The 16,256-nt window shown below is 38.6% G+C and overlaps 1 protein-coding gene across 4 annotated transcripts in view; it reads right to left on the reverse strand.

The window, feature by feature from the left end:
- Positions 1-596: 596 nt before the first annotated feature.
- The window catches only part of LOC139773961 (uncharacterized), a 102,477-nt gene continuing 86,817 nt past the window's right edge, over positions 597-16,256 (reverse strand). For all 4 annotated transcript variants that reach the window (XM_071708822.1, XM_071708823.1, XM_071708819.1 and 1 more), the window contains 3 exons: positions 3,045-3,286; positions 2,691-2,823; positions 597-2,420 (listed from right to left, as the gene is read on the reverse strand). In XM_071708822.1, coding sequence (XP_071564923.1) covers positions 1,645-2,420; positions 2,691-2,823; positions 3,045-3,286 — 1,151 coding nt within the window. In that variant the 3' untranslated portion in view covers positions 597-1,644. The remainder of the gene's footprint in view (positions 2,421-2,690; positions 2,824-3,044; positions 3,287-16,256) is intronic.

A 16,256-nucleotide genomic window follows, 5' to 3' on the forward strand; every position in this document is an offset into this window, starting at 1 on the left:
CTTTTAATCTCAATTTCAACGGTACATTATTGTTTGTGCACGTATTTTGAAGAGTGGGAACATTTCATTTTGTACATATAACCTATACAACTGTTTATATTAGAAAATATGGTTATGAGGTGACAGCATTTTTACATTTTTTTTTCAAATATCACTAATTTTTTACATTCCCACTCTTTATTAGTACCTATACTTTACTCCTGTAAAAGGATTTTACGATCTATAAATCCGTTTCAAAGAACGAGCCCTGACTGTTTTTGTCGGTAATTGTCCCCTGTCCAGGATCCCCTTAAATTATGACACGATTTATAGATCTTATAGAGCGGACTTAAAATAAAATTATTGGATAAAACTTTGAATGAAATTTATACATGTTTATTACATACTATTATTGACATTTTACTAGGTAACAATTTATTTCAAAATTTAATGATGATAATTCAACTAATATTTTTAAATAACATTATGTAAATAAAGTAATATTTACATCGTAATGAATTAATAGTAATATATATTGTGAGATTAAATCAATATTTGTCTTTTATTATGCATCGAATGCTAAATGATATAATAGGGTAAAGGAGAGAAGAACAACGTTATTAGAAAACGAATATTTTATTACACCAACTACGATCGTTACAGCATATTGATGTACGTATTAATTCTTTTTTATGCGGGCGCATAAAACATTTATCGTCTATTCCAATTACAGAAGGAATTCGAAACCAGTAAAGTTCGAATTAAAAATAAATGACTTTCCAATAATCATAGCATAATCAACGGAAACGCTTTTATTTCTGATATGTCCTCGATTAGTGATACAATTAGAGCGTGTACGTCGCTGAAAGAAAAATCAGGGAAATCCTTAATCATAAGCTATTACACTTGATTTCATTAACCGGCATTTTCGTGGTTACTTATTATTAAATGAAAGTATACGAAAGTTGTGCGCCCAACTTATCTTTAGTATATCGACCACCAATTATATTACAACATATTGACTACATTAATATTTCACACCTTACAGCTTTGTTCGATTTTGGTTATGCAGCTGAAACGTGATTACGATGTTGAGTTAAAGTTAAAGTCTTAACAGCGAATGACGGACATTTATCTTACTTCTTTATTATATAAAATGATGAGAGAGTAATCTGAATCGTTCATCATTTTCATCTGTCATTTAATTAATTTAATCAGTTGCGTTTCTCGCAACGTTATCGACAGATTATGAAAAATTACGTTTGCATTTCATTCTTTTGTACGAATTGTACTTTTGAAGATTCTACTACGAATCCAACTATCTCGATATCGCTTTAATTTAACGCATTATCACGACATAGCCGTAATTCTGACATTCTTTTGGCATCTCTTCCATAGTAGGAACCTGCAACGCCGATAGTCGATAAGAACGCGTGTTTCGTTTATGTACCGTACATCGGCAAGCGCATTGTTAGCAAATGTGGTAGAGTTATCTGTAGCTGGTAAAAAAATCTCTCTTTTTTTCTCTCCCCTTTGCGCGCGATCAGTGACGAATATATCGGATATATCCTCCAACCCCTAACTCGAAAGTCGTACGTCGAGTTTCGGCTACAGTGGGGTGTCCTCTTCTAGGAGTTACCTCAGGGTCGGAGGCGGGGGTGGTGGTCATACAGCACTGCCGGTGTAAAAGCTCGCCTTGCCAGTTAGCCCGGACGCTCGCTTTCTCTTCTCGCATTCCATCGTGCTGAAAGTGTTCTGAGCGATCTGCGACTTTCGCTTCGGGTTCTGCAGGGTCATGCTACGTTGACTGGAATTGGAGCTGGAGCTGGTGCCTGGTTCCGAGACTTTCAGAATGCCCGAGTGTATCGTTCCAAAGTTTTGATATAAATACTGCGATTGAATGGCCGACACCGAGGCGTTTTGATTCTTCAACGTAATCGGGACGGTCTGCCCGGCCAGACTGTTGACTCTAGTGTCATAACCGAACGGGGTGTCCAGCAAGGATTCATTCTTGTCGACGTAGCCGCTCAATCTAGAGTCGAGGAGACCTTCCTTGTCGACGAAACCGCTCAGTCTGGAATCTACGATAGTCTGATCGGTGTTCCTCGCGGAGAACTCGGTGTACCGCTGCTCCTGGTCGGGAGGTATCTCCTTGTTGTCCGTAAAGGCGATCATGTTCTGCCTGGAGTCGGACAGAATCCGGGAGTCGATAAAGCCTTCCTTATCGGTGAAGCCGCTCAGTCGGGAATCTATGACGGTGCCCTCCGACTTGTCGAAGTTGTTGTATCGCGGGTCGATGTTCTTGCCGTCCGGGTAGACCGGCAAGACGTGCGACAGGTCTGCCTTATCGACGTAACTGATGGCCTGTGGATTCGACGTGCAGATATCGGGCGCCGACTTGCAGAGCAGTGAGGTTCCTTCCTCGGCTATTTTTTGAGGCGCTAGGACACAGAAGTGCGGACTTACTTTTCTTCGTGGGCATAAGAAAGAGCGCTTATTATTTTACAGGGTGTCCCGCAACACTTTGGAGATTTTTTTTTAATTTTTTTATGGATTATTGGAATTTTTCCTCGGATCTCAGGATCCTGGGTATACTCTCCAATCGTAAGACCTCTACGGATCCCTCGGTCTTTGCAATTACGTAAATGTACGGTGTGCGTCGCATCATCGCACATATGCGGGACACCCTCTTTAGCGATAAGTTCACCCACTTTTGGTTGGCTGACTGAAGGGTCGGGCCTGCGACGGTCCCGGCGACTTCTGATGCGCCCTCACGAGATACTCCGAGCTGAACCCCCTCTGTTCCCTCAGCTTTCTCTCGGCGCCCGGGACCATGACCCTCACCTAAAAAGGAGAGCAGAGAGCATGAATATCCCCCGAAACTCTAAACGAACCGCGACTGCGCGAAATACACACACGACGATAAAGCTAGGAATCCACTTGCGCGATCTCGGGACGGATGTTGTTTCGCATTTTAGTGGGTCCTTTAATGGGGCGTCCAAGTGGATTCCTAACTAAAACCGCGCGAGCCGATCCGCGGCGAGAGTTTTAATCGACAACTTCACCATCTCCTCGACCGTGGAGAACCGCGCCATGTAACCGGACATCGTTAAAACGGCCGCCACTTCCGCGAGCATCAGTGCTAATCCCGAGAGCTGTAGGCACCAGCCGTAATGGTACTGAGGTAGACCGTTATCGTCCATTTGCATGCCGGCCGTCGACGGCAAACTGTATTTCCCCGGTAATTCTAGTGATGCGTCCGACAATGCTGCCGCCAGAACTATCAAGCCGCCGCCCAAGGAAAGTCCTGGAATAGTCATATACATTCTATATGCATTGATTTTGAAAATAATATATTGCAAGGTTAAATATTTCTTTCTCTCAATAATGGTTGATTATTGAGACAGTTTTGAAAATGATATATAGCGGCAAAGTTAAATATTTCTTCTTTTTAATAATAATTGAGTCATTGCACTTTTCTCAACTAAATTTCAAGATATTCTCTTCCATATTTTTTGAAAAATCTTAATTAGCAATGTGTAAAAATATTAATTGAGATCTCAACAAAGTAATAATTTTTTTATTTTTAACGCTTAAAATTAAAAATATAGATTATATCATTTTTATTACATGCGGTAAAATAACTGAAATTGCCTGTTCGTAGAAATAATTTGTCAAATCGTTAGAAATTTAAGAAATATGGGGTTTTTTTTAACAAAAAAAAATAAGATCCACACTGTTAAATATTAAAAAATGAAGTTTAAACTAATACATTGAGTTAAATAACGTTTTGTTAATTTTAACTACCATGTGTGTCAAAATTTATTATTGACCATAACGACATATTGAATAGGAACAGTGGCGATAAGAATGCTATAAGAATGATTAAAACGTCTCAAATTGAGTATAATTAGACATTACGAGTTTAACAGTGCATATTAACTATTATGAATTGCATTACTAAATACATTTTAAAGACATCTATATATTATTCCTTACACGAAGTTCTCAATTACGAGTAGTTTCACTCTGCACACAGCGAGGAGCTGAAACGCAACTACCGGGAGCGGGATAAAATTGCCAAACTAGTAAGTAAGACGTGACCGCGGGACATGTTCAAGGATTCGGAGCAACGCCCCCGTACGCGCTATATCACGACAACAGTCCGCCGTGCGCATCTCGAATATCCGCAGTTATAAGAACGCAATAACGGAACAGCTTACCCCGTCAGCTAACGTAGCATCGTCGGGATTGAATTGGCCGTATGAGCGACCGTCGGCCTTTCTATGCAAATTTTTACGTTCGCCGTTTCGCGAGTGCGGAAAGATCGAAAACTAAATTAGCGCCAAGTCGAAATCTAGGCGGAATGAGGATCTGAAGTCTAATCAGTATGCGCCGTCATGCGCATGTTATATTAATTGACTAGCGCATCAATTACAGCACCATCCGGAAAAGTGAGGAGAACCCAATAATGCTGTCAGTATCGATCACTGCTACGAGGATAATCTAACGGTTATTGGGCACGCTTGTGCTGGTCACTGGTGACTGCCGGTGACACGTTAGACGATCAAGGGGCTTAACGTTACAGCGATCGACTGGCATATCCTCGATAATTATTGAAATTATTGGCTTTAATTGGCAAATACATACCTACGATCAAATGAGTTCATTGTAGCTCTAAAGAACGACGTGTTTGTTCGTGTATGTTCGTGAGAGTATTTTAAGATGAGGTAGATCAGGAATTGACTATCGATTACAAGTAACTTCTCTTTTAGAACGTGGCGATCTCGAAGCCGGATATCGCTCGGTTCGATAAGCTATAAAGATTTCATTCCGGTCACCGTTGTCATGGGAATAAGTATCCCGCATTTGTCGAGGAAACGACGCCGCTCATATTGCGAAGCGCCACGGTTTACGGAAAGTACGAACGATCGAGTCATAATAAAAGCGGGATTGGCGGCCCGCGAGAGACAGCTTATGAAGGGGAAGAAATTGTCCCTTCAGTCTTTTCGCTCGTCGCTGCAACGCGGCCGCCTCACCGGATACCGAATCCTCTTCGACCTCCTCGACAAAGCGACTTACCGATATGATAAAATAATAATTTCGCTTGGGAATCAATTTATTTGCGACGAGGAACCTAATAGCTGCTGCGTATCTTCCATCGATCGAGACGTCTCGGGGTGATTTACGGTTTGAATTTCTATGGCGTGCAGCAAAATTCAACGCGAGTGGATGTTACAGATTGTGAAGTTTATTCCATTATTACTGTAAAATCCTCGTGTTTCGTTTATTCTTCGAAATGAGTGCTTTAAATACGATCCGTTGCTAAGAACTGAATTTAACGTGACACAGTTTCGTTGCGAGTCACGTAAATAAAAAGTTTGTAATATCCGCGCAAATTTTCCGCGCGGATTTAATCGCGAGGGACATTTTCGCAATGATGGATTGTATAAGTTTATCTTTGCGCGCGCGAACAAAGGATTAATTTTATTGTTACAGCTGGTAATTCTCGGTGTACCTGTGTACCGCTCTCGCAGTCGAATAATATTAGACTACGAGCGAATGCCACGAATACACCGGCGGAAACTTCCAGCTCTGTCCTCGTTTCCACGCTCGTCGACTAAATTGCAATTACTGCTAATTAATTGAGCAAAGATCTGTCCTGGCTGCCGGCGGACGCAAAGCAAGGCGCGACTACACCAGTGAAAAAATTCTAAATCAGCATGTCGATTGTAAGTTCCGCTAAGTTATATAAATAGAATGGAGGTCCTGACAGTCTCCAGCAATCGAGAAAATCAGAGAAAGAGAGGAAGAGAGAGGGCAAAGGAGGGGATTCCATTTTGTGTATATTATTTCGTAAATTAAAAGCGCTTGTATAAAAAAAGCATAAATTATATAGCTTTGATCCTGGTACTTTAATATTGCATTTCTTTAATATTTCGTTCTCTCAGTAGAGGTTTATCTCTCATAAAAGAGTGAGCGAACATTTCGCATTCCTTTTTAAGAATTTAATTAGTAAAGTTAGATTTTACATACATAAGTCGTCATCACAGAGCTATTTTTAATTTTAATTTTAGCTAGTTTTAATATTCTACTCATCAACGTGGAATGAAATTAAAAATGTTTCGAAAGACAGGTATCCACAAATTACTTCATATATAATTACATGCGATATAATATTACTTTAATAATATATATAGTTGATTAGAATATAGAATTATAAAACAGAAATATTGAGGTTATTGTAGTTTTTGCATTATATCTTTTACTATTTTTTTATGCATTGGAGCTACGTATAAGAGTGTAACAATCAGCTGTTATTTAGAAGTTTATTACTAACAGCAAATTTTTAGCGTTATACGTAAATTATTTTAGCTTTTTTAGTAAAAATGTAAATAGTTAATTAACTACTTTATTAAAAACTAGTGAATCTAATATCAATTGTAATATATTACTTAAAAAAATAAAGTTTATCTTTGTTTTATACTTAGAAAATATATATATACATATTTCTCGCGCGACGACTGAATTTCATTTTCTTTTATTAAACTTTCATTTATCATACTTTTATTCTCTTTTATTGGATTCAAAAAAGATTTTTCACAATTTATTTAAACCACCATAATTTTATCGCCTTCGGGATACAAAATTCTGTACAAAATAATAAAAAAATTAATTAACCGAAATACTGCTTTTTGATAAAAAAATAAATTTTATTGTTCAAATAAATGCTTGGTTTAATGTACGATAATAGTCTATTCGTCAAAATTAATTTGAAATTCAAGGAATAAAATATATTAACGTGAAATTATAACGCTTAATAAAAATATATTAAATGTGAAATTATTTTATGAATTAGCATTAAATATTTCGAGGCAGCATACATTGGCTAGCATACAGCTTTAATATTTGTTTCTTTCTTGAGTTTTTTTGCGCATAGCGCAGTTGTTACATACGCAAGATCTACCATTCGACATTCGGATCGATGGATTTCAAGTATCGTTCCATTACTGTGTCTCGGAACATAATCACCGGTGAATAATTAGTGTCTATTGATCTGCGCGATTAATTGATTCGGCAATTAACAACTCATAAGCGCATCAAGGCGATGGCTGTTTACCAAAACAGATATTTCGTGTGACATTCGAAGTAATGAATCGACGGACAATGAGAATTAAAAATTAATTTCATTCTGTTGCGATTTTTACGGGCAATAATTATTTCTTTAAAAATATTTATTTCGAGTAGATCTCGCATCGCGCTTTTGAATCTTCCGTTGACCTTAGTGTAATTTGCACATTGTTATTTTTAAGTTAAGAGCGCAAAGTAACGTATCTACCGTTAATTAAAAATATTTCGTGTATTTTAACATCGGGAAAGAGAACTGAATGGTTGAATAAAGTAACCATGAGGTCAGTAATTCATTATATATATACTATTTGTCTCTTGCTTAATTAAACGTCTTCTTCCGTTTATTTGAGTCATATATTTGTATGAGAAAAATGAAAGAAAAAAGCTTATTTATCATGCCTTATCAAACCTTCAAAAGGACTTTTTTCACGAACTGTATAATTACTTTAGTGAATATTGACTTGATAAATATAAAGTAGACATATAAAAAACTCGGTGTGCACGATATTTCTGCAAATATTTATTATTTTAAGCGCTATAATTTGAATTTTTTATTTGTGTTTTGCAAATCGATGCCGCTATAACGAAGTTACAACTTCGCGGCGTTGCGCATCGTATCGGTGAATGCCATATTATCTTTTATTTTAATCCGAGATAATGAATCTGTAAATATACTCATCGATAAATATAACATCTCACAGATGCATTGTACACATATTAACATTATATATGTATACTAAAATAGATATGCTAGGGCAGATTAATGCAAATGTTTAAACCAGTCTGAGCACGTATAACCGTCTGTTGATCTATTGTGCATAGAAGAATATACACATTCAAAGCTCATAGAATAGAGGTAATTGTTATAGACGCATTATTGATCGGTTTAACCATTTACCGGTGCAATTTGGTGTCATATTGTGCAACGGAGTAATTTCATAGAACGCAAATTGTTTAGAGAAAATTTACATCTGTATTGCGTGCAAATGAAAAAGGAATAGGGAAAATATTTCACAGCTATCTTGTGAGTAAAAAGTAGAAACAGAGTAATTTCCGGAGAAAAGAAATTATATCTTTCTCAATTTAGTAGACATTTTCGCCTCTGCCATTTTTTTATATAGTAGGTACTCTATATAGTGACAAGATCTTTAAAAAACAGCAAGAGATTAATTTTAATATCAACTACGATATAATCCATTAAATATATATACTTTTTAGTTTATTGTTAGATAAATATCGAAAAGGAAATAAGAAAAAGAATGAAGTTAATGCTTGCAGATATAATAGAAAATATTGTTATTATTTAAGTGTATATTGTTTTATTTTTCTTCTCTTTCTTTCAAAATATTTTTCGAATAAAATTTAAAGTCTGTATTTTATTCTAATCTTTCAGGTTTATTGGCAGCTTAACTTTATACCATTTTATTAAACAAAGCAAAATTTGAGATAGAATCAACCGAGCAAGAAGAATTAATATTGCTTGAGTTGTGAAAATCGATACGGACGATAGACTGATAGGTACGTACGCGCAATTACGGGCTTCAAGGCGTGAATTCTACGCCAATATAATTGGTCAATTTCTTTTCCTTGTAACTTGAAAAGTGTTGTATTAAAGCCTCGATATTTTCGATTATTAGGATTTTTAGGTTTAATTTCCACCAATAAGCTTTTATTATATAGATTTTCAAGATCGTCGTTAGATTTACATGTCTCTCTCATGCGAGAGAGTTCAATTTCGGTTATATATCTTATCGAGTTCACCGCGTTTCCTCCTCATTCCTCGTCCCTCGCTTCGCTCATCCTTCGCCTGTACATCGAAACCTAATTCGTCAGCGGTAATTATAATCTACTGGTTAAACAGGGCCGAAAGTTGCCGGGTCATTGCACTCTCTTTCATCCAGGCCTGCTCATGACCTCCCCCCTCCTCCCGGTAACGTAACACGCGTGTATCCCTTGTGCTCGGTCCCTTGAAAGTGCTCGGTCCCTTAGATCAAAGTTGACAAACTTGATTCACCTTATTGGAGCCAGGGCTTAGCTTTCACCTAGGTATCGGTAGGGGTTAGTTCGGCACTTGTAGCACGCTTTGCCAATCTTGGCTAATCAAACTACGGAGCCGGACATTCCAGCCGGAAGTGGCCGGAGATCCCTCGTTTCTTACCGCGAAGCGCCAGGCGATTGAGCACGGCGCATGTACTAGAAATTACTGATAGTCGATCACGTATTGCTTGAGGCTTGAGTTGCGCAAACAAACTTCATTACTGTTATTCAAATAAACAAAATTGTTGTTCTAACACCTACAGTGCGGAGAGAATCCATTTACATTTCTGGAGCAGGTTTTTTTTTTAAAGAGCAACTCGATAATGTTTAATAAAATAAATTGTGTATTGTTCTTTTTTGACACATTACAGCAGGCCATTAAAAAGCACAAAAATCGTGCTAATTAGTATTTTATTAATTAGCACGATTTAGCACCGTTGTTAATATTAATATTGATAGCTTATTACGATAGATTTTGCGTTAATATCGTTAATGACAGAAAGGTATAGTAACAACAACGATAATGGAGATAATCGTGCGAGATACTGCATGAATAAATAAAAATCGCGATGTGCAGATCGACGTGGGTGCGCGTGTACATTGCAATCACGTCGGTGTTGGGGCGGACAGGGGGCGCAGGGGGGCCGAGCCGACGCGCGTGCCGTACACGGCCGTGATATGTTGCTGGCGGGTCAAGTTATTTAATCCCGCCGGTATAAACCATAGCCGGCACGTCCGAAATTTATGCACCGGAGCCGCGCCAGAAATGCACGCCGCGCGGCTCGAAATATTCGCGCGCACGACCTTCCCGGAAGGACCGTTCCCCGCATCGTCGGTCCCCGGCGCGGCGGCGCGCGGCGTGCCCCCGGCGTTACGTGAACCCGCTGGAAGCGACGCACGGCGCGACGCGCGGCTCTCCCCCATGCTATTCCGCGATTTACGGAACTCGATATTCCGAGATCGCGCGCTTTTTCCTCTTTTTCTGGTTTTTTTTTTTTTTTTTTTTTTTTAGCGACCGCGATAAATTTCATCGCGCGCGCGTTGTTCCGATCCAGCTGTTTGCATAAACAATTGCGATCTTTTTTCAGCGCTCAGCCTATCCCGTTATCTGCGGTTATCGTGTACCGAATGCCTAACCAGGGTTGCCCCGTTTGTACCAAACGGATTTCCTTTTTTTTTTTTTTTGCGAATTTCTTATTCGAAGAATTCGCAAACTCAATCAGATTTTGTTGCAAATTATAATTATTTGATAACAGGAAGTAACGGCTCTCTCGGCTAATCAAGTTTCGCGAGCGCAAATGAAGGATAATCTCTTTTCATTAGCTCTAAGTGGACTTTATTTTAACAGAATTTTAACGCGAAGCTCTCAGTTAACCTGATGTGTCTGAAAAGTTTGGCGGCGTATCTTGGAATTATCTCACACATTTCTCTTCTTTAAAATTCTCTTCATATAATTACTACATACTTTCGCCTTTGATGATTCCACGCTATGCGGAATTATTCTTTTGCTTTCATCTGTTTGTCGATCGCTTCTCTGTGTCTTCTGTATTTTTAATACGCGCGATAAATTAATTAAAATTAAATCCAGAAAGAACTCCCGTGGCAGACGGAAGGTATTTTTCTCCGGTATTTTTAGTCGCGATCTGAAATTAATTAAAAAATAGGAATGACAACCAACGGCAACCGCGCGCGGCTGCCTGTCAGCGGGTTCGTTTGCGTGTCGGCGCATTCCTCGTCTCGTCCGTCGGCTTGAGAGCGTGTTCTAAAACCAGGCAAATGCATTCCTGCAGGGGCTTGCAGCGACCGCTCGTCGCCGTCGCCGTTGGCGCTGTCGTGGGAATTAGATCGGTCCATCCGATATCGCAGACGATATTCTCGAAATTCGAACGCCCTGTATTAATATTAAATTCCGGACCTGCCGAGAGCCGACGTTAGCCGCGGAAATTACACGCCCAAATGCGGCCAATAACGCGTGTACATCGACACGCTTTACTCCGCTTCGCGTCTGCGAAATTGCGAATTTTCCGCGGACTTTGCGATTCGATCAGGCTACTTTTTTTCATCCACTCTTCGAAGTTTGCTGTTGTAAAATTTTCTTCTCGCGTGACCGGCTTTTCTCGTCATTTTCCATAAATCAAACAGCCCGATTTGTCCACTTATACGATACAAATTATAAATGTTCTGTTCCTTTTTTTTATATGTACGAATCGAATGAAAAGTCAAATAAATTATGGAGTTTGAATACATCAAAGGGATACTATTTGATGTAAAATGCAGAATATTGATATAGTAGGGTATAGATATTTGAGCGAGAGAATTGGCCTTTTAACGATCACGCTGTCCGTTATATTTCGTATTATTAAAGCGCATTCTCTCACAGGCGGCCGAATTATTAATAAAAAAAAATTTTGCAGTCTCTATTTTGTAAATTTATTTTGACGATTAATAATCCGAATATTTCCGGCATTTGTTACGCACTCCGTATATCGGAATATCGCGCGCGACGTATCGATCGCGGTCGTGTTACGGCGATTAAATCAAACGCGATATCCAATCGCGTATTGCTTTTGGCATCGTCGAAGTGCGATTAATTTTATAATTCCGCGCTGGATAAAACGGCGCGCTTTGTACACGCGTAAATAAAATATATTAGCGCACCGCGACTACGTATAATTCATTTAAAAAAAAAAAATGATTAATGCCGCACGGTGGAAGACACGAAATATGGGAAATAATGCGCGAAAATAATGTCACTCCTGCCGCCCCTGGTGTTTGCGCGAATTTTCATAACGCCGCGCATATCGGCGTTATCGCATATCTTTCCGGCACTCGATGCGTTATTAATGTCGGATATTAAAAATGCAGCACAATGCCACGTGCAGCTAGAATTTAATTTAACCCCCGATCACGACCCCCTGACCTCTCCGCGTCAATTATAACAATGAACAATGAACAATTATAACAATGAACAAATTTAACGATATATACTGCGGCATAAAGTCACTTTATTATCGACTGAATTAGAGTAAGCTACACAAAACAGAAACGTCATCTATATTTTACGACAAAATATCGCGATTATGTTCAATCACCAGCACGAATTAACAACACTTGAATTCCGTTACATTTATCGTTGCAGCATAAACCGTCGGGTTTAATACAAAACCTTCCGATACTTCAGCAAACTTTGCAATTGATTTGATTGATTATTTATTCATCCAGGAAAAAAAATTCTTTAATAAATTTAAAATATTTTTCTTCATTATTACACACGCACACATTATGTTCTATTATTCTAAATATTCCTTCCGCGTTTAATTATCGTCGCAGTATCGGATTTAATACAAAATTTCCTGATATTTTAGCGGAAACTTTTTGATTGATCATTCTATCTTTTATTCATGGAGAAAGAAATTTTTTTATTTTAAAGTATTATCCTTTGTTATTACACGCATGCGTTATATCCCATTATCCTAAGTATTCCTTCTTAATTATCGTTGCGGCATAAACCATCCGATTTAATATAAAAACTTTGCGATTGATTTGATTGATCGTTTTATCTTTCATGGAGAAACAAATTCTTTGGTAAAATTAAAGTGTGGTGGCCGCGCGCGCCCCTACCGAGATGGCAACACATTAATTAGTCGCGTTTTCTCGCGAGCGCTCGACCGCGCCGACTAAATATATAAACAAATTCGACAACAATATTCATCGCCCTGATCGACACTCTCACCGACGATCTCATCGGACGCAAAGAGTCGCATGGTATTTTTGGGGACGCATCCTCCACATACCATCGTTACATCCAACATCCACTCCTCTCCATCACTATCATCCATGATCGACATCGACATACGTATCTCCAAAAAAGCTTGTCATCACACGTTATATTCCATCGTTCTAAATATTCCTTGTTGGCCCTGACAAGATTATAGACGTATATACGAAGTATTTTAATTAATACACTTTCTTGTAATCACTTTTTAAACGTTACTTTAAACGCTTTTTCGATTAATATAAGTGTTTTGTTTTAATTTGGTTTTAGTGTTTTATATTATACGTGTAACGCTTGAAAAACGCTTTATGTGTTTTTATATTGAATACGTTTTTTAAACGTTTAAAAAGTGTATTAATTAAAACACTTCGATTTGCAGTGCGTATAGCTCTCCAATGTTTAGTCCATTTGTATATGTCTATGAACAGGATAGTAATATCGGCTTTTAGAAGTGCCAATAGGGCTGATGACTTACTTGCGATCAGCGACGCCAAATTATTCAGGAAACATTAAGCGGCACGTAAACGAATTCGCGTTACACCCGTAATCGTATGCCATCGTGCTATATCAATGCCGCGAGCATTATAGCGTTTTTCATTGGTAGAACTGGTGTGCACTCAGTGCACATTAAAGCCGTTGTACACTGATTTAATCTCTAATATTTAAAGTAAAATGCAAATATTTCGACTGATAAAATTCCTAATACATATTTTACCAATTAGTACAATAAAGAATATTGAGGATTTCGTGACTCGTTTATATTAAACATACACTTTACGTTGATTTGTGTACGACTGCTTTAATGTGCACTGAGTGCGCACCAGTTCTGCCAACGCTATTAGTCTTGTCGCTATTCGCGCGGAAATTATACGCGCGAAGGCTGCGACGGAATGGCTATCGGCCTATCGTATGTATGTACAAATGTACCCGTCGATACTCCGATTCTATCTCGAAGTAATTCACACGGGCCTCTAACAAATTGGGATACACCGAAGGGTCGCGATGCAGCATCCCTTATCAATTCTGCATCGGAATTTTTCCGTGGATCACGAGTCAAAGGGCCGCCGAATCGATTCACACCGTTTAACTCACCCCGTTATCCCGCAGAAGATAAAACTACATAAAAATGATCAATTCTGAGCCAGGTTATCTGTCGAGAAGATAAATGTTGACTTATTGTTTATTAAGAGTTACAGAAGCGAAATCACAATCTTCTCCACTTTTCGATAAAATTGAAGGAATCTTGTGATTTTGCATAAAAATTTGAATAAATTATCTGGGTTCTTTTTCTTTAATTTCCAAATAAGAATACAACATTACGAATTTTATCGTCTATTGCCTGAAGTTAAAAAAATTCTTTTCAAAAATATAAGTTTCGCGCGTGCCACAATAGGTTGCACAATGCACATACATAAATCTCAAGTACTTATCTTAAGGTACAACAGAACTTCGTGAGATGTAAATAGTCCCACTTTTGCGTATTTGTAAACACGAATGTCTTCAAAGTGAAGAATACATGGAGGATTCTCAAGGCGGAGGTAGACCGTACCCCACTTTCCCCGAATGCTTCCCACCGGAAGCGGGGGTTTGCGCAGTCGCTTTTCTTGTGAGTCGAGTGGCGTAACGTCGAGCACGTACTAAGAAGTACATCCCCGCGTGATAATAACGACGTCGTTAGGCGGCTGGACCACTTCATCTCACAATGACCCGTAGAATCCATGTGAGTCTGGAATATGCGCGGTCCCCCAGAATTCACAGAAATATACCTAGGGCGTTCTAGGTAAACGAAACCACGGATACTACTCTCGCGACGAATGCGGATTACTATTGTACTTCCGGTAACGCTTGCTCGCGCGGAGTCCATCCCGGATGATCGGGCGCGAGACGATTCGTCCCGAAAGCGAGTCGCGAAATCCTCTTTAAACCGGCAACCGTCGCAAACCCCATTGATAACGGCTTGCGCACAATTTGCCGGGGACACGGAGCCGGCGACGCGAGAAACCAAACAATCGATTCACCCGGTAGCGTCTTAGAGCAGCTACGTGGAGCATATTTGTGTTCGTTCGAGCGTGAGCGAGCATTGTTGCACGTTGAACGCAATAACAAGCTGCATTAGAGTACCTCCCACCTCTGGGTCGTCCTCGTTTCATCTCCAAAGAGCGTATACAATATCTCTTCTATTCTATAGATATAATATACCTTCTATATAGAACACTGAGTGCACTATTAGATATCAATCATTGGATATCTTCTGTTTGTGGCTTCCCAAATATTTTCTTTACATTTTACGTTTTTGTATTAAAAGCTTTATATGGCTTATAATTTAATTCTTCAACGATTGAAACAGGAAAAATTGTAATTGACAAATTATATTTTCCTAACGCGAGCGTGAAATAGGCCGCTTTTCGCGCTTGTTTTGAGTGAGCAAAACGATCCATTTCTCAATCGATGACGTAAACGTTGAGAAATGGAGCCATTTCTTAACTAGGCAGGAGAAATGAAATTGTAAACATTAAGAAATGGCTTCATTTTATTGATGTCTCATGGTGACCGCGGGTGTTAGCGGCAACTTCACGTTATTTTGCGTCGTGAAGTTACGTTTCATTACGCGTCAATGCACATTTTGCTCTCGTTGTTAATCATGGAGATTTTGGCCTATTTCACGCTCTTGTTAGGAAAAATAGTATGTACAACTCGTGGGAAGAGTGGTCGAGCCCGAATGAGTGTGATGGTCGCACTCGCTTCGCTCGTGCGACCAACTCCACACTCATTCAGAATCGACCACTTTTCCCACTCGTTGTACATACAATATACTATTTTTTATAGCAGTGTCTTCGATCTTTATAAGTGTTCAAGAGCTTTATAAATGTCTTTAAAAAATAAGATTTATTGTTGTGTTAGATAATGACGACAACATTGAGATTAAAAAAGAGATTATTTGAAATTATTTTATTCTGCAAACTCTCTGCTATCAATCGAGATTAATTGACCTTAAAAATTGGAGATTATTTGTTTTTAATAATTTTGTTACTTATTTTCTCGCAATTTACCTTTTCTTGTTAAAAAAAAAACAAAGATAAAACTGTTGTATGTACATATATTACAAATTTTTGATCAACATTTAGATATTCCTCCGAATAAATAAATGCTTCGAAGAAAAGGACAAGGAAAATTCCAGACATGTATAGAAGAATTTGCCAAGAATCTAGAATTTTCTTTAAAATATATCATAAAAGAGAATCGTAGCCAACATGTCGATACAATATATGTTCACGAGGAGAATATTAAATCATCGAAAGGGCATGAACGACATATATCACACAAGCGTAATTTG

The sequence above is a fragment of the Temnothorax nylanderi genome, unplaced genomic scaffold, assembly GCF_030848795.1.
Source record: "Temnothorax nylanderi isolate EJ_2023f unplaced genomic scaffold, tnyl_v1.0 TNYL_tig0071_pilon, whole genome shotgun sequence".
Classification (NCBI taxonomy): Eukaryota; Metazoa; Arthropoda; class Insecta; order Hymenoptera; family Formicidae; genus Temnothorax; species Temnothorax nylanderi.